The sequence below is a fragment of the Cetorhinus maximus genome, chromosome 18 (assembly GCF_964194155.1).
Source record: "Cetorhinus maximus chromosome 18, sCetMax3.hap1.1, whole genome shotgun sequence".
In the NCBI taxonomy this organism is placed as follows: Eukaryota; Metazoa; Chordata; class Chondrichthyes; order Lamniformes; family Cetorhinidae; genus Cetorhinus; species Cetorhinus maximus.
This window is the reverse complement of record NC_135896.1, coordinates 92,208,384-92,226,902: the sequence shown is the minus strand read 5'-3', so window position 1 is coordinate 92,226,902 and position 18,519 is coordinate 92,208,384. Positions and strand designations below refer to the sequence as shown.

At 44.3% G+C, this 18,519-nt stretch overlaps 2 protein-coding genes and 1 long non-coding RNA gene across 4 annotated transcripts in view; 2 read left to right on the top strand and 1 right to left on the bottom strand.

Annotated features, from left to right (window-relative positions):
- The window catches only part of LOC144693355 (spectrin beta chain, non-erythrocytic 1-like), a 559,404-nt gene that overhangs the window by 105,947 nt on the left and 434,938 nt on the right, over positions 1-18,519 (top strand). The window lies entirely within an intron of this gene.
- The window catches only part of rab15 (RAB15, member RAS oncogene family), a 144,053-nt gene that overhangs the window by 85,474 nt on the left and 40,060 nt on the right, over positions 1-18,519 (top strand). For both annotated transcript variants that reach the window (XM_078563188.1, XM_078563189.1), the window contains exon 2: positions 10,536-10,596. In XM_078563188.1, the coding sequence (XP_078419314.1) occupies positions 10,536-10,596 (61 nt within the window). The remainder of the gene's footprint in view (positions 1-10,535; positions 10,597-18,519) is intronic.
- The window catches only part of LOC144693360 (uncharacterized), a 56,999-nt gene continuing 47,785 nt past the window's right edge, over positions 9,306-18,519 (bottom strand). Inside the window, exon 3 of the long non-coding RNA XR_013579522.1 lies at positions 9,306-9,397. This is a non-coding gene — a long non-coding RNA (uncharacterized LOC144693360). The remainder of the gene's footprint in view (positions 9,398-18,519) is intronic.

Sequence of the window (18,519 nt, the reverse complement as noted above, 5' to 3'; positions counted from 1 at the left end):
AGGATTATGCAATGAAGACTTGCCTTCCTGCTGAGCAAACTTGTTTCCATAGTGGCTGTCCCCAGAGGAGGAAAATGTAATGAAAGCCTTGTGTGCGTCGAGTTGCTCACCATATTATCTCGTGCTCCTATTTTCTTCAGGCTTTGTTGGAAGAATTAGGTATATAAACCACAAGTGAAAATATTATTTGTGATCACAGGAACAGTCCTAACAGTTTTCGAGGGTAAAACAGCAGACAGCAAGTTGAGGAAGTGACATCTTTCAGAACACTAACCTCATATTTCCCTCTATTTAACCCTATGAATCCGCACATAGTTCCATAACATTCAAAAATGAAATTATTATTATTAAGGTCAGATGAAAAATTTGTGATACCTACCAAAATTCTCCTAAACATGTGTTGTGCTATGAAGATGAATTTAAAAATACTGTTGGGTTCTGCTGCAGGAATGCTTCTGTACCTCAGAGGGCTTGCCAATTAAAAAAAAAAATCTGCTTTGTTTCTCAGTCCTCTGTACTCTCTTATTTAAACCTCCGCAATTGCTCTTTTTAATTTCATGATACAAATGATTTGTGTCACGTAAGGGATAATGGGGGTGGGATTCTCCCACAGGCAGCTTGTGCGACCTGTATTTCTAATTGCAGCAACTACATTAGCCATTAAACGTACTATGCACTTGGGATTTACTTTGGGGACATTAGGATAGTCAAAGCTGGAAAGATGTCTTAAACACATTGAACCTGTTTTGTGTTGTTGCTGAGCTTTAGTGAGGTTTCACAGTTACCGTTACTTCATGTCTTACCGTTCCTTGGTGAGGCTTTGCTTCCCTCACGACAGACTAGGGATAATTGGTCTAGTTTAACTTCAATTTATTAAGAACCATTTACAAAGACCTCAGGGTAAGCACATGGTTTTCAGGACACAGAATGTTCTGTGCCTTGCTCTCTTGGAGCCTTCTGGTCATCCGACCCCTGATGTCACATCCGCGTCACTAACAACATTATGGTCTCATTAACACAACTTATTAACCCGTTCGTTACTCTACAGAATCCAGCTGTTGCCCAATGACAAGATGGCTGTCAGTAGTAAGTTGAAGCCAGCAGCGACCAGCACAGCAGCATATTACACGTACAAAGGAGGGTAACCAGGGCTCAGGGCTCCTGCTTTCTATATCATTGGGACACTATTAGACCGATATATGGACAGAAATGGGGTCTCAGACTCTACAAATCCTGAGACAGGGAGTCTGGGCTTCCATCACTGGCAGATGGTATTGTGATCCTCATCAAAATACATTTGTGAATGCTTTCCATCTCGACATCTGGCTCTTCCTCCTTTGTTTCCCATTCACATTGTATATGGCCCTTCCATCAAGCATGATCATTGTAGGAAGCTACAGTGCTGTTATAGCAGCTGTGTTTATTGTACTTAAGACAGTGAACTAGCGGTAGCACCATGCACTGGGTGAAGGAGAGATTATGGATCAAAGTAGCAGTGAGATAACTGAGAGACGTGCAAAAAACGCAGCAACAGCAATCACAGGAAACAGCGATGCAGCAATGAAATCCACATAACGTCAGTCTAAAACCAGTGGCTTCCTCCTTTTTCCTTTCCATGTCATCTGCACTAATCCTCACTCGGGAAGAATTTTCTTCAATGGATTCTAACTTTGCTTTATTTAAACCTGTTAAGACATAGACACAGAGTGAGAGAGACATAGACACAGAGACAGAGAAAGAGAGAGAGAGAAAGGGAGAGAGAGCGGCAGAGAAAGAGGGAGACAGAGAATGAGGACAGGAAGGAACTGTTCCCCTTGGTGGAAGGATCAGTAACCAAGGGGCATAGATTTAAGGTAAGGGGCAGGAGGTTTAGAGGGGATGTGAGGAAGAATTTTTTCACCCAGAGGGTGGTGGGAATCTGGAACTCACTGCCTGAAAGGATGATAGAGGCACAAACGCTCATAACATTTAAGAAGTATTTGGATGTGCACTTGCGATGCCATGGCATACAAGGCTATGGGCCTAGTGCTGGAAAATGGGATGAGAATAGCTAGGTACTCGTTTGACTGGTGCAGACTCGATGGGCCAAAGGGCCTTTTTCTATGCTGTGGACCGCTATGACTATAAAATAAAAAGGGAGTTTTATCACAGCCAGTGTGGAGGAAAAGTAGTTGCATAATAATTACAAAGCAATGGTTTTAATATTAACGTCTGATTCTGTATCTGTCAGAATAAATAATACTATTTATTGTTCACAGAGGGATAGAGTTGGTTGAAGGGCTTTGTGAGTAAATTAAGAAATCGTTATCTCAACCTAAAGTACTCCCCAATAGAAAGAGTTTGCATTGCATTTGACTTTCTGCAACTGCTGATATAAAAGCCTAATTGTGCATAAAGATTAGGTTCCAAGTAGTGATTGTAAAAAAATGGCTTAAAGTGATGTGAATGATTTATATATCTGCTTATCACAAACATAAGACCATAAGACATAGGAGCAGAAGTAGGCCACTCGGCCCATCGAGTCTGCTCTGTCATTCAGTGAGATCCTGGCTGATCTGTAATCCATAACTCCACTTTCCTGCCTTTTCCCCATAACCCTAGATTCCCTTACTGATTAAAAATCTGTCTATCTCAGCCTTGAATACACTTAACGACCCAGCCTCTACAGCTCTCTGCGGTAAAGAATTCCACAGATTCACTACCCTCTGAGAGAAGAAATTCTTCCTCATCTCTGTTTTAAATGGGCGGCCCCATATTCTGAGATTATGCCCTCTGGTCCTAGACTCTCCCACAAGGGGAATACATGCTTCATCCTAAGATAAAAGCAAAAAAACTGCGGATGCTGGAAATCCAAAAGATTCTCCACCTATCACTGGCCCTCTATCCAGCTCTACTTGTCCCACCCCCCTTAAACCAGCTTATATTTCACCCCTCTTCTATTTTTCCTTAGTTCTGTTGAAGAGTCATGCGGATTCGAAACATTAACTGTATTCCTCTCCGCAGATGCTGTCAGACCTGCTGAGTTTTTCCAGGTATTTTTGTTTTTGACGTGCTTCATCCTTAATCCTTTAATTATGCCCAGAAAATTCAACGGTGACAGCTGTTAGACCTATTAGGTGCCATTGATGCCAAATCCTGATTCTTTCCAGGTAAATAAATATATAATGGAAAATCGACCGATGAGTCATCTCCACAATATTGTCTCCATCTCCCAGAGGATTTGTGAAGAGAGCTTTAAGGCCAGAGAGCAGATCACATATTCAACCCTCCCTGCGTTTTCTTTGGTGTTGCTGACTCCTAAAACAACGATATTGACAAGTCATTCCTAAGATTTCCTTTTATTAGATTAGCTGCACTACTACTTTGCCTTTATTTACTTTTTTAAAAATACTGACCTGCTACAACCATGAGAAGAGCTGTGTTACTAGCCGCTAAAGTAAGAACGATTACGGCCTCGCTATTGTTACAGCAGCAGCAATATGAGGTAAATGAGCTCCTGTCATCGGAGTTACCATCAAAAATGCTGAAGGTGGAATTTTCTGGCCTTGTCCCGGTGGAGAATGCGGCGATCCATTTAAACGTCCGTTCACTTTGGCGGGACTGGAAGATCCTGTTGGCAGGAGGGGCCAGAAAATTCCGGCCCTAATCTAAAATCTGCTGTTTAAGGTATTCGCGCAGTTGACCCTGAGAAGTTATTGCTATGTCGCCACCAGCGCTACAGAATCTATCCCGATTTAAATAGGGCGGATGTCACAGAACTGGCCCCCGAGTCTAGCCTCTACTTGAAATGCTTCTAATCTGTTGTAATTCACTGTTGTAATGTAAGAAACACAGCTGCTGATTTGAGCGAATGAATAACAGCAATGCATAAATGGCCAGATCATTTGTTTTGGGACAAAACAACACACAAACAGAAGATGCTGGACCTTCTGGTCGCTTGCCATTTCAATTAACCAGCTTGCTCTCATGCTCACGCTTCTGTCCTTGGCCTGCTGCAATGTTCCCAGTGAAGCTCAACGCAAGCTGAAGGGACAGCACCTCATCAAATCAGGCACTTTACAGCCTTCTGGGCTCAGCGTTGAGTTTAACAAATTCAGACCATGAACTCTGACCTCCATTTTGATTTTTTCTTTTCCCCAAGTGCCAATCTGTATCTTGATCTCCTGCTTTTGCTTTCAGGCGGAACTCAGGTCTATTCTGCTATTAACACCTTCTCTGGACCAATGCTTTGTTTCTTCATAGCTATCGTTACCACTCCCTTTGCCTTCTGTTCCATGGCATCTTTGCCATTTAATCTCCCTCGCCCTCTAACCTACCCCTGACCTTCCCTTTTGCTCCACCTGACCCTCTCCCCCTTTTCAACAGCATAAAACCCATCACGTTTCTCCTTCTCTTCAGTTCCGAAGAAGAGTCTTGACTTGAAACGTTAACTCTGTTTCTCTCTCCACAGATGCTGCCAGACCTCCTGAGTTTTTCCAGCACTTTGTTTTTAGTTCAGACTCAGCAGACCAAGTAGAATCTATGGAGAGCAAAGCAGAGTTAATGTTTCAAGTCTAGTGACTTTTCATCATTTGTTTTAGGTGCTGGTTGAGGAATAAATGGAGAGGAAACTCCTGCTCTCAACTAGTGCTCTCTCTCTGCTAAACTGAGTTGTAGCCTAGATTATGTGCTCATATCTCAGGAGTGAGACTTGAACCCAAATGTTTCTGACTCTGAGATGATGATGTTACCACTGAGCCAAGGCTGACATCTAACAGGAAGGAAATGAGTCGAATTTATTTAAAATGAATTCATTTTGAAGGAAAAGGAAAGTTATATTTACAAATGTTGAGCCATTCTGTGTCAACTAAATGTAATCTAGAGGAGGGGCACTAGAGAAGGAATCCCTGTTATGGAATATTATTTCAAAATTAAATAAGGGTATAATTGTTAATCTTAATAAGCTTTGCTTTTTTCAGGTCTAATGCTTTTCTTTTTTTCTATGTAGTTTTTGAAAAAAAGATTTGCATTTATATAGCATCCTTCATGACCGTCAGCATCTCCAAGTGCTTTACAGCCTATGTTTTTGCAATGTAGAAAACAGAAGTCAGTTGGTCACAGCAAACTCCTGCAAACAGCAATGTGATAATGATCAGATAATCTGCTTTTGTGATGTCGATTGAGGGGTAAATATTGCCCAGGACACACGGGATAACTCCCTTGCTCTTCTTCCAAAATATTGCCATGGGATCTTTTACATCCAAGCAGACAGGTGGGGTCTCCGTTTAACATCCCACCTGAAACTCAACACCTCCAACAATTTAGCGTTCCCTGGAGTGTCAGCTGTGATTTTTTTGCGCTCAAGTTCTGGAGTTGGATTTGAATCCAGAAACTTTAACGGTGTTTAAATGGCGAATGTTAATGACACGAGGAATGGCAACTTTGGGAAATCTTGCAGCACCAAAGTGAGGAAGTTGAATTATAACTGGTGGAAATGTAGTTATAAACCCAGAGATGAATCAGAATCAACTGTGTGCATCAATGCAGCCCCCACCTCACTGTTTGGGTTCCAGCCTTGAGCTCAGTGGGTGCCACTCCTATCTCAGAATTGTAAGGACAGGGTTCATGGCCTGTCCCAGGAACTTACGGAGCACACAATGCAGGCTGAGACTCCACTGAGGGAGTGCTGCATTGTCGGAAGTACTGTCTTTCAAAACCAAGACTCCATCTGCCTTCACAGCTGGACGTAAAATTGCACTATTTGAAGAAGGGTAGAGAAGTGGCATCCCGGCCAATGTTTATCCTGCAGCCAACATAATTAAACCATATTATCTGCTTGTTTATTTTATTGTTTCTGGGACTTTATTGCCTCTCAATTGATTGCCACGTTTCTACATCACAGCAGTGACTATGCTTCAAATGGATGAGTGCAGCTCCAACAACGCTCGAGAAGCTTGACACCATCCAGGACAAAGCAGCCCGCTTGATTGGCACCCCATCCACAAACATTCATTCCCTCCACCACTAATGCACTGTAGCAGCAGTGTGTACCATCTACAAGATGCACTGCAGGAATTCACCAAGGTACCTTAGGCAGCATCTTCCAAACCCACAACTGCGACCATCTAGAAGGACAAGGGCAGCAGGGAACACCACCACCTGGGAGTTCCCCTCCAAGTCACTCACCATTCTGACTTGGAAATATATCGGCCGTTCCTTCACTGTCGCTGGTTCAAAATCCTGGAACTCCCTTCCTAACAGCACTGTGGGTGTACCTACACACCACATGGACTGCAGCAGTTCAAGAAGGCAGCTCACCACCACCCTCTCAAGGGCAACTAGGGATGGGCAATAAATGCCATCGACGCCCACATCCCATAAATGATTTTTTTAAAAATTGGCCGTCAAGAGCTTTGGAAAATTAATAGGTTATGATAGATGCTATGAAAAGCAAGTTTCTTCCTTTCCCGCTTTCGGCAGTTGGGAGCTTCAATAGTCCCACAAGGGCAATACCCTAATGAAGTGAAATATTTCAAAGTAATATCTGAAGTCAATTAGCCAAACTAAAAACTTTAGATTTTTGAAATTGCCTATTTTTAAGGAAGAAATAACTTGCATTTATATAATTCAGATGATTGTTCCCTCAACAACCACAGGCCTCACCACTTGTGGCAGGTATGAAGGCAGCCACTGGCGAGTTTTCCCACTGATTCCCTCAGGGTTTTACTTGGGTTCCAATTGGTTGAATGCTCTCTTATTGTCAGGGGCATTCACTCACCTCGCCTTTGGAATTTAGTTTGCGTCCATATTTGGACCAAGGCTGTAATGAGGCCTGCAGCCAAGATGGAAGTAAAATCCAAACTGAGCATTGGTGAGCAGGTTATAGGTGAGAAAAGTGCCATTTGATACCTGCTTGACAGCACGGTTTGCTGGTGATTTGGATCAGCTGGTAGGGTGATAACTGACTGGTTTGGAATTGTCTGGACCATGCACACCTGAACTATTTTCCGCATTGTTTGGTGGACATTTTGCTGTAATTTTTATGTTTCTATGATCATGGTAAAAGTGTTCCAGTTAACCACCCCTCTCCGCCCCAACCTTCTTGGGATATGGAAGGGGCACCCATCCAGGCTTTCACTGCCACCACTTACCCCCACTCCCCCCCGCACCCCACCACACATTCACGCCCCCACCACAACTCCACTGAACGCTAACTAGTGTACCCTTCTGGTTATGGAGGTAGGCGTGTGTGGACAAGTGGGTAAGAATAGTATCAGTATCGGGTTCAGCAATGATGCCCTCCACCATCTGATAGCCTGTTTGCAGTCACTGTTGATGCCCACGCATGAACGCAGGCAAATCAGGTGACGTACAGAAGGGCAGCCACCCCCTGTTAAGCTGTATCATAATGAGGAAGAGAACAGCAGAAAACATTTTTTAAAAGGGGTGTGGAAAATGAGATTCCACCTGAAATGAATGTTGCTATGGAAGTTAGGGTATATATTACGTATGCTTTGCAATTTTCCTCCTGCTAAATCAGTTGTAAGTGTTCTGCCTAAACTTGGATCTGCTAGTAGTGACCAGTGCCGTTTGCTAACATTATACTGTGAAACAGTAAGACAAATGCCCATCAAACAATCCAACCTTTGAATGTGTGAGGGAGCACTCCTACATCCAGTCAGTTCCAGGTAAGTACACCTGAATCCCTTTCTTTATTGCATTTAATCGGACTCTAGTTTGTACCATTTTGGATTTAAGTGCGTGCAGATGTCTCCATGACGCTCCATGCTGCAGCTGTGAATTGAGTCACCGGCAAGTGAATTAAGAGCTTCAGGTTGGCAGTGCCTACTCTATCATCTTTACAAAGCAAGAGGGCACCATGCAAATCCGTCATCAAATTGTTGGATGAATAGAGCCTTTGAAAAACTATTCGGTTAACATTGTTTAGTAAATGTGCTTAGCACACCTTGAAGTAAGTTTTCTCCAGAATCTAATTGTTTAAGATGACAGAGATTTGGCGATTGATAAAAGTTGTCTACCTAATCTTGATTAAATGGCTCCATCAAATCTGATTCCTAAGCAAAAAGGAGAAGACTTCTGTCATTTTGTAATTCTGATTTCTAAACTCAGACGGCCTGTGTGAAATCTGTCTATCTTTTTTTTTTAAATTAAAAAAAAAACAACATATACAAGTGTGATCTTTCAAAGCAATTTATATTCTGTTTCCTGTCAAATGCAGATTACTTTGGAAAAATCTGTCATCGGCCAAATGCTTGAGAACTAAATAATGTTTGTTGGAAAATGTCGATAAGGATGAGTCAGAGGCTAGAGGATGCACTAGTCCCTTGAACAAATGAACATTTGATCTAGGTCTTGCAGAGACTGCTTACGGACTTCAGTAACAATTAGTATGGAACTGCGAAGGGGTGCACACAAGAACTGAGCACTAAACCAAAGGCCCTCTCTGTCTCTGTTATGATATATTTCCTCTTTTGGGCAAAACGTACTTTGGAACTAAATTATTTTATCAACTGAATTGTTTTGAATTTGCTTGATGCATTGTAACCCAAATCACTAAGAAAACAGGGTAAAAAATAACACATGAAACCTGATCCTGCAGTACAGTCCTTGCTTTAATGTGCAGTCAGGCAGCTTGTGCTCAATAAGAGTAAAGTCATGATTTTGATAAGCAAAGTATCTACAGTCCAATATCCTTGAGCTGATAAGGGGCCATTTGAGTCATAGCTTTTATGCAAATTTCCTTTTGGGAAAATTAGTTCACAGCAAAATTGATGGGCATTGTGAGTTTCTGTGCTTTATCTAGTCAGTATATCAGGTAATAAAATATTCATGCCCTCAATAACAGGTGCAGAGATACCTGGAAGTGAAGCTGAGTGCCTGCTGGAAATGTTCACTCCATTTCTTTAGGGAACTTGTTGTTTGTTTACCTGGTTAGTGGGCTCTACCATTCTCTAGTAATCGCTTCGACCACTTATAATTTATTCCCAGAGAAAAAAAATAATGATGTGAGCGCTTGCTGTGCTTGTCATTTTAATGCTGCTCAGATATTCTGATTCCTTGTTAATGAGCTCACCGGTTGCTGACCTGTAGAATTTGAATTTTATTGTTCTAAAAATGTTTTTCAAAAATGAAGCAATGTGGTGTCATCAATTTGAGGGGTGCCAGTGGGAAAGGAACATAATGCTCTCCCATTTTGGTCAACTCATGTCATTTACAGGTGGCATTTAGCATGGATTAGGTGCAGTGAAAAGTTTTCTCAACTCTGCTGCGGCCACAGCCTGAGCACAGCAACCCTGCTTCGCCTTGCTGACTTCCTCAGTTTCCCATGTCAGTCGTCCTTCGGTCGAATTGTCAATTTGGTACCGATTTCTTGTTGAATTAACTCTGTTGCATCCCCCTAAAAAGACAAAGTATTCTGTCAAATAATGGCACATTGTGAACTCTTTTGTGTGTCCAATAGATAAACACTATTAATGGAATTGAGTTTGGGATAGGTTTAGTCCACTTTAACCCTATTCTTCCAATAACCCGATAGATATAGCTCTTGGGGCGAAAGGGATCAAAGGGTATGGGGAGAAAGCGGGAGCAGGCTATTGAGTTGGATGATCAGCCATGATCATAATGAATGGCGGAGCAGGTTCGAAGGGCCGAATGGCCTACTCCTGCTCCTAGTTTCTATGTTTCATGAATATATGCTCATATATATCCTCATAGCACAAAACTGCAACTAATTCGGAACTCAATTGCCTCAAAAAGACCATTAGGAGTGACCGATGTTGGAAATGAAAATAATCTGACTGACCTTTCAATGGATTGGGACAAAGATAGACTATTGAGGTAGAATAAGTTGCATGGGGAAAAAAAACTAAAAAGGATGCAATCTTTCTTGCATAAATTAAACTTCAAAATCCATTTTTAAAATCTAATTTTAAAAAAATGCTGTGATCATCAGGCTCTCTGGGGAGGTTCTGAATGGAGACATTTCTTCACAGGGAGAGGTGATGAAACTCTGAGAGCTGTGTACCAAGCTTCCCTCATAATTCAAGATTGGCGGGTGGGCGAGAGAAAGAATGAACATAACAACTCTCTCCCTCCCTTGAAGGGAGGAGGACACTTGCCACAGAGTACAGCCCATAGCAAGAGCTTGTGTCTTGGGGTCTTTTAACATGGGGAGGCTGGTGCACTGCAGCTACCACACGGTTCTGGCCACACAGGAAACTCGCGCCCGCCATATTGGAAGGATTTGCAGGTTGACAATCAACCTGTTTGGCCACATGATGAACACACACCTTCCACGGCCATCAAGTGCAGGGTTTGGGACTCGACCCCAGAGCTCCTGGCTCAGAGGCAGGTACGCTACCCACTGCACCACAAGACCTCCCTATAACAGGGCTATGCCATAATCAAAGCATTGCATTCAAACCAAGGGCGACATAGGTTGTGCGGGAACCTGGTTGAAGTTGTCACATCGATCTTATCTTCCGTTTGTTCCTCAGCATCACTTTTAATTCATTCACCTCTTGTCTAATTCATAGGAGTTGACTTCAAAATGAAGACAATAGATGTGGACGGAATCAAGGTGCGAATACAGATTTGGTAAGTTTACAAAGGATTAGCTACGTCTGAGCGCTTTGTTTGCGGCGACTTGCGGAAATGTAGTTAAGCGGTTAAAAGAAATTTAACCACGTGAAAGGCTTTCCTGATTGGCTTACCTTTTAATATTGCTATTTTGTTTGTTGTAGTCAAAGATTAAAATAAGCTGGCTTGCATTTTTATGCAAAGCATTTACAAGGTAAAGTTAAGAATGCTCTGATATATCACTGAGTTTATAGTGTAAGAAGTTGAGAGGTACGGAGCAGGAGAATGTGCTGAATTAGCGGATTTCAGCCTGGATGGTAGTAGGTGCTACCACTGACTTCTATACTTTTAGGTTTAGGAAGGGAACATCTCTGTCCAGTAACACTGCAGCTGCGAAACCATCGGATGAGGACAGGGTTAGGTTTGGCTGTGATGCCCCATGTGGTCAAATAGCTGACCAGCACTTCCCATCGAGGCTCATCATGGCTGGATGGGTGAAGTGCCAGGTGGCACCTAGCACCTATCAATAGCTTGGGGGAAAGGGGAAAATGGACTGTACAGTGCTGTTAAGTTTTCATGATCCTGCGAAAGCAAGGTCACGCCGGGGCAAAGCCTGACTTGATTGCTTTTTCTTTAAAGGGGTGTGGGCATCACGAGCAAGGGCAGCATTTGTTGCCCATCCCTAATTGCCCTTGAAGTGAGTGGCTTGCTAGGCCATTTCAGAAAGCACTTAAGAGGCAACCACATTGATCTGGTCTGGAGCCACAGGTAAGGATGGCAGATTTCCTTCCCTAAAGGACATTAGTGAACCAGACAGATATTTACAACAGTTAATGATAGTTTCATGGACCACTATGTAATTTTTTGTTATTAATTAATTGATTTTAAATTCCACCAGCTGTGGTGATAGCATTTGAACCCATGTCCCCAATTTTTACTAGTCCAGTAACATTACCACTGCACCACAGTCTCCCCTATATGAGAGAGAGCTGAAGCACAGCAGATGAAATGGCCTCCTCCTGTGCTGTACGTTTCTAATTCTGCTTATGGCTCTGTAAAGTTCACACTGGGATTATTGGAATTTCTTTAAAAGGTCCGTGAAGCTTACAGGGATAGTTTGCTGTCTATCTGCCTGTTACGCTGCACAAATCATGGTTTATTCAGAACTCAAAAGGTTGCAACAAAGGTGAAGGCCTGATTGCGAACAGCAATTTGTACTCACAAAGGACCCAATAAATGCAACTTACTGTGGAAAGGAGGAAGACAAGTGATTATAAAATTGGCAAAGAGCCGCCAGCATATTTGGGGACCCGTTCCTGTTATATTGTGTGAGAACCCTGTGTAGGCGCATTGCCAACTGAATCCTGCCACAGTTACATGGGACATCTCTTCCGCATTTGACATTCCCTCCCGTTAGTGAATCTTCATGACGACCAGCCCCTATTTAATCCTGTTTTACGGTGAAAGGTGGCCACCAAAAGCGGGGGAAGGGGGGTGGGTGGGGCACAGGTTGGGGAAATTGGGGAAAAAAAACACTTGACTCCATGGGAAGAAACTGGCGGAAAATGACCAGTTAGTGGAGATAATTTTGGATTGAAGTCTTGCGATGTTGATTATCTTCCTCCTACACTTGTGAACTGGATAGGTCTGAGCTCAGTTGAGATGGCACAGTCATATACCTTCACAGGAAGGCACCTACTGAGAGAGGCCAACACCCTCCCTGAGGAAAGGACTCCGAGGGAATGATTCCACAAGCTCTTCTCACACAGATCCCAGCAACAGGTTTCAGAGTGGGATCGGTGAAGGCCTCAGGGGCAGATTGCAGGCAATGGTGTGCTACACAAGGAGAGAGCCACTGTCTGTTTCTTTCTTAATCTAAACTTTAGCACATCCGCAACTGGAGAGCCATCGGGACAAGTTCTTTGCAAAACCGCGAAGGATTTTTATTCTGGCTCTGTATGCTCCTGGGGCTCATTGCTACTGACACCTTAAAAATTGCAACGACAACCGTGACTCTTTGACACCACCTCTTCAGAAATTTCTTGATAATCTCCTCCTACAGTTTCATACAGTTTTTAACCCGGAATGTTGTCCTTACTCGCTGGCGCGACATTCATTTGTGAGTGCCCTGAAGGATTCTGAGCCTGGCCGAGAATATTTAGGATAAATTCAAATTTGCAAATAGGAATTATTCGGCTTTTACACAACTCCAAAGGAATTCTTCCTCATTCAGCATTCTCCACACACCATGGGATTTCTCTTGTTGTCTTTTCGATCCTGCGGTTTTTCTGTGCTTGACATTGTAGACGGCAGTGTCATTTGTTTCCTTGTTGGGACCTGATTGGCTGTTCCCGACCACTGTATAAAGACGGGCGGGATTCTTGAGGTCAGTTCGTTTAATCTGTGAGCTCTGAGTTTCTGTCCTTTATGGCCTAATATCGCTTCCGTTACTTCACCTTCTGAGCCCAGCTGCTGGTTGAGTATAACGTTGGGCCTGAACTCCCTCGGAATGGCAGTCAGCGCCAGATTGCCATTCCGTGCCCAATTTCTTACCTTAAATTTTTTTTCTGACCCTATCTCGCCCGACCTTCCAACTCAGGCCAGGCGAGATCAGGCAGTGCAGTGCGTCCGCGAGGCCTAGCATTGAAGTCCAGCAGAGTCAAAGTGAAGGAGGCCACGCCGACTATTTTACAGCACTAGCTGCCATAAACCAGGTAAGTTTAAAGGGCCATTGAAATTTAAAGGCCCTTGACAGGGCAGGGCGAAGGTAAGTGTTTAAGGTAACTGGGTAGGATTTGCAGCCTGGGGGGAATCAGAGGTCAGGGGGGGTCAGGTCAGAGGTTGGGTTGGGGATCAAAGTTCAGGGGGTCGGAGTTCGTGGTAAGGATGTTGGGCCGCGGGAGGGGAGGTGGGGTGAGGAGGTGGGGTGAGGTTGTTAGGCCTCGGGTGGGGGTGGGGGGAGGTTGGGCCTCGGGGTGGGGGGTAGTCAGTGATGGGGTCGGGTCTGCTTGGGCCTTGAGGGTGGGGACAAGAGTCAGGTCTGCAGGGGAGGGGGGTCGAGTCCCGTGCGGGTGGGGGAAGTTCCCTGGGGGGGTCAGGTGTGTGCGGGGAGTCCCATGGGGGGGGCGGTTGGTCTGGGTTTGTACAATAGTCACCCAGAAATTAGAAGTGGTTTTACTTCTAACTTTTTCTGGGTAACAGTTGGTAAAACCCAGTCGGAACCATCCAAAGTTTATGATTTAAATCACATTTTCAGATGGTTCCCAGTGCAGGGCAATTGCCCAGAGAGAAGTTTGCACTTCTGGCCAATTGCCATGCAAACCTTAACTGAGAACTTCCAAAGGGGATTCCCCAGTGCATCTTTAGGCTACCTCCCCAATACAACGCTGGGGAACTTGGAAGTTATGGCCCATTGTATTATTCTGACTACTCCATTCTGTAGCCCAGAAACCATCAGCGAACCATTAAAATGGCTTCACCAATACCTATTGAAAATATTGCTGAAAAAAGGACTTGCTATTGAAGCTTTTTGTCTTGTACCCATCAGGACAATTTACAACAACCCCAATAGTAAACGGAACAATAATTTATACTGCATGAGAAGAGAATGCTGATTGGTTGGCAAGACGACTCTGATTGATAGAGGTGTTGCCATGGAGAATGCACCAGGGAATAGTAAACTGCCAAGCTTTTGTTCAAATTCAGACCGGACAAGTTGACACTGATTGGTTAAGGCATTGCCATGGGGAAGGAACCAGAGGATGGCTGACCCCAGCATTTATTTATTTGAAAAAGGCACAATGTGTGGACGTGCTCCTTCTGCCTGCGAAGGACAGGGCCCAGTGTGGGAATATACGTAGCTTCTAGCTTGAGTAAGCGTGCCACACTGAGAGCCCTGATAGTCTTAAATTGATTTCCAGTGTAATTCTTAGCTCAATCAGGATTGCTTTAAGCATTGTCAAGAATGTCAAAGTACATTCAGCGTTTTGAATGAGTGTGATCTATGAATCAAATGCCTATTACGGATCTCTGTATTAACTGTTGTTATCCCTGCCTCAGTTGCATCCACATGATAAGAGGTGTTTGTTTCTATGGATACTAGAGATCCAATGAAAAGATGGAAGGTCTTAGAAGCTGCTTATCTTAGCCTCTGAATCTAATTCAGTTAGATTCTTTAGTTTCCTATGTCCCCATTGACAATCAAACCCTGTTCAATAAAAACTTACTTGTTCCTTTCCTGTTGGTACTCGAGGATTGCTAAAAGTTTAGTAATAGTAAAATCCGTTCTGGTGCTGCATATCCTTTGTTGCTTCTCTGTGTCTGATCCCCATCAGCAAAGAAGGTCATCTTCTCAACTCAAACATCATTCCAAAGACAGGTTCAACAGCCAACCTGACAACTCTGCTTTGATGTGTTCTGCCGCTCCTCCAACCTCTGCCTCAAGCCAGCATCAGCCCTCCATACAATCAGCTGTCAGTTCTCTTGGCATTGGGCTCAAACCCACACCCTTCCCACATGGTCAGATCTCAAGCAGCAAACCTAATAGGTCAGCCCCGTGACCACTTTAGGCTAACGAGCATGCATTTCACACCACAGCCACAATCACTATATATATATATATATATATATATATATCTCAAGACATCTTCACCTCTTAAACTAGAGTCTCCAGAATGGATAACAAATCTTGTACGGTCATTCAATTACTACAAACGTTGGGCGACTTCAGCTGAACTTCCAAGGCTGTTTTACGCCAAATTCAATACCTTGCTTTCTGCCTATTGATGCCTTTTCCTTTTTTTAGTTCCGACAGTTGAAAAACTCTTTGGTTTCCTGCTCTATTTGGACTAGATCACGAGAGCAAATCACCTGCAGTGGACCCACCATACCCAATATCCAAACACTTTTCAAACACCTTCAGCAAGTTTTGAGTACCAACAGGAACTGATTCTCCTCCTGGTGGTACGAGCATGTGCTAATATTTCAAACACCTACCCCATCTCCCATCACTCAAAAAGACTGCATAGGTGGCAGGCATGTGCTGATCGCAAGAAATAGGAGCGAGAGTAGACCAGTCAGCTCATCGAACTGGCTCCACTATTCAAGAAGATCGAGGCTGACATGATTGTGCCCTTAACTCCACTTTCCTGCCTGCCCCTCCCCGCATTGACTCCCTTGTCAGTGAGACATCTATCCAACACAGCCTTGAATATATTCAACGACCCAGACCCCACTGGTCTCTGGGGAAGAAAAATCCAAACGTTTAATGACCCTCTGAGAGAAGAAATTCCTCATCATCTCTGCCTTAAATGGTAGATCCCTTATTTTGAATCTGTGCCCCCCTCGTTCTAGGTTCCCCCACAAGGGGGCATCAGGGTCATTCAAACAACTCAGGCCAAGTGAACTGAGAGAAATATAAGCAGAAAATGCTGGAAACACTCAGCAGGTCAAGCAGCATCAACATTTCCAGTTGGTGACCATTCTCTCTCCATACGTCTGATCTGCTGAACGTTTTCTATTTTTAGTTAAGATGTCCAGCATCTACACTATTTTGCTGGACTAATTTAAGAGAGCACTGGTCCTTCAGCAGACATAGCATGACAGAGGTCTGAATAATAACACAGAGTCTGTCACTTGAAAATTGAGTGCTTGTAGCACGTTACCATTCTGGTAAGATTTTTACCAGTTCTTAATCTTCAATAAGAGACCTACACCAAGAAATATAAATTGGCCCTAGTTCTCCAATTAGCTTTTACGTTTGAATGAGATATCAGGGTTTAAGTGCGACACAGTTAAAGGAGAATTCCCCATGTTTGTGATGCATGTAGTATAAGGGCAGCTGGCATAGCAAGGGTTAATGTGGGACTTGGAACAGTACCGCCCACAGTGTGATGTAAAGGAACACATGACCTGAGACTAGAGAGAGTCCTGGGCTGAACAGAGACCTGTGTAGAAACAAGCATGGAGTTAGCGCATAGCTTGGGCTACGCCCTGTACATAGGTATAATATGTGTTATCAGTAAACACTTAGTGCAAATCTGGGATGAATCTGCCCTAAGTGCAGTAGCGGGCATGAAAAATGACATTTTACCCACCGGCCGCAATGGTGGGTTTTCGCATCGTAAAGCCCCCTTCCCACCTCATTAACTATGCAGCCACAGGAAACACATCGTCTCACTGGTGGGCAGTCTCCGATTTACCCGCCACGCCATATCCTCGCCACTTCCTCATTCCGGGCGCCATATTTAAACTTCAGCCGTGCACACAGTTCTCAATGCTTGCATCCCAGGACTGTTCTGGTGAAGACATGACCCCAAAAGCCAAGAAAAGTGCAGCCCCCCTCCCCCCCCCTGGCGATTCAGTGAAGAATCCCTGGGACACCTTTTGGATACAGTGGAGGCCCACCGCGATGTCCTCCACCCACTTTCTCGCTGCAGGAGGCCCATCAGTCTCACCACTCTCGCTTGAGAGACAGTGGCAAAGGTGGTCAGTGCCAATGCTGCACACAAGAGGTGGGCCATCCAGTGCAGAAAATGGATGAATGATCTCAGCTGTGCCACCAGAATTATCCCTCCACAATGGATCATACGGGCAACCATCTCATCAATCTCAACTCACCCACTCACAATCCCATCACACATTCGCTGGCATCTCACTCACTGCCAGCTTAATCAACAATACCATTCAATCTCTCTCACACACCCTCACATCTCCATCTGGCCTCATTTCCTCTGGAGGCTGCCTCCTCAGCCCTCACCATCTTAAGGCCACTTGCACAGATCAACATGTGTCCCCACCCACAAACAATCCCCCTTCCCCAGTAGAGCCCTCACCCTGCAGCCTCTTCCCTTGCCTTGAGGCCATTTCTCCCCCTTCCCCAAGCAAGCCCTAGCCCCACAGCTGTTGAAAAGCCTTACGGCTGGCCTGGTAGATAGAGATCTGCCCGTGAGACCCCCCCCTGTAAAAGTGATGTGGAGCTGCCTGCAAAGCCTGGCGCTGATGGACTGCGAGTGCTGCCCAAAGCCAGGTAGATAAACAAACCTCGAGATCCCGAGCGAAGTGGAGCTCGCCAGGTGCACACCACTTATATACAGTTGTGAAACATGGTGACATGCCCGTATGATCCATTGTTGGGGGGGTAATTCTGGTGAGCAGGGCTTCTAATCAGATGCTAAAGTATTGAAATTAGGTTCCTCATGTGTGGCAGCGGGAAATGCGGCCCACCATTGACGGGTGGAGTGGACAATCGCAAACTGGTTTCATGATGGCGCACAGCCGAATTTTGGCCTTCTTGCCATATTGTCTGCTCATGCCCGCCACAACGCCCACCGCCAACGGGACTGGACGATTCTGCCCTTAATGTTCAACCACAAGGACCCCTTTGTGAGACCTACTGAGACAACAGTGCATTTCCTTCCATGGCACACCTTTCTTTCTGACCATTTTGATCATCTGATGAAGCAATCATTTGCAAACTGTTTGGAGAGGCCTTTTCGAGGTTTCACTCCCCGTCTGCACACGAACTGCTTGAAAGTTTGTCCTGGAGAGTTTCGTGACCAGCATTTGAAAAACAACTAAAAATGGCCATTTTGTCCTATTTTTCAAAGCCATTTCTCGTTGTAAAGAACAGACTGGCCCATAGCTTGTGGGAAAGTTAACAGCAGGTGTGAACACATGAATGCTACCTTTTATATTACAGAATTGCTTAATAAATTGCTCCTGTCATCCAAGCTGGGAATTCAGCAACTCACTGCATTTGTAGCGCTGGGTGAATCGCATAGTGCGGAAACACTAAAGCTCTGTTTCGCACTGCACACACATTCCAAAATGGTGGTTGCAACTTTGATTCTCTGGCCGTCTGACCTTGTCTCATGGCCATAGCAGGTTCATATAAGCAGCCGACAGAAACAATGACGGCTTCTCACTCCACTGGCTTAGTTT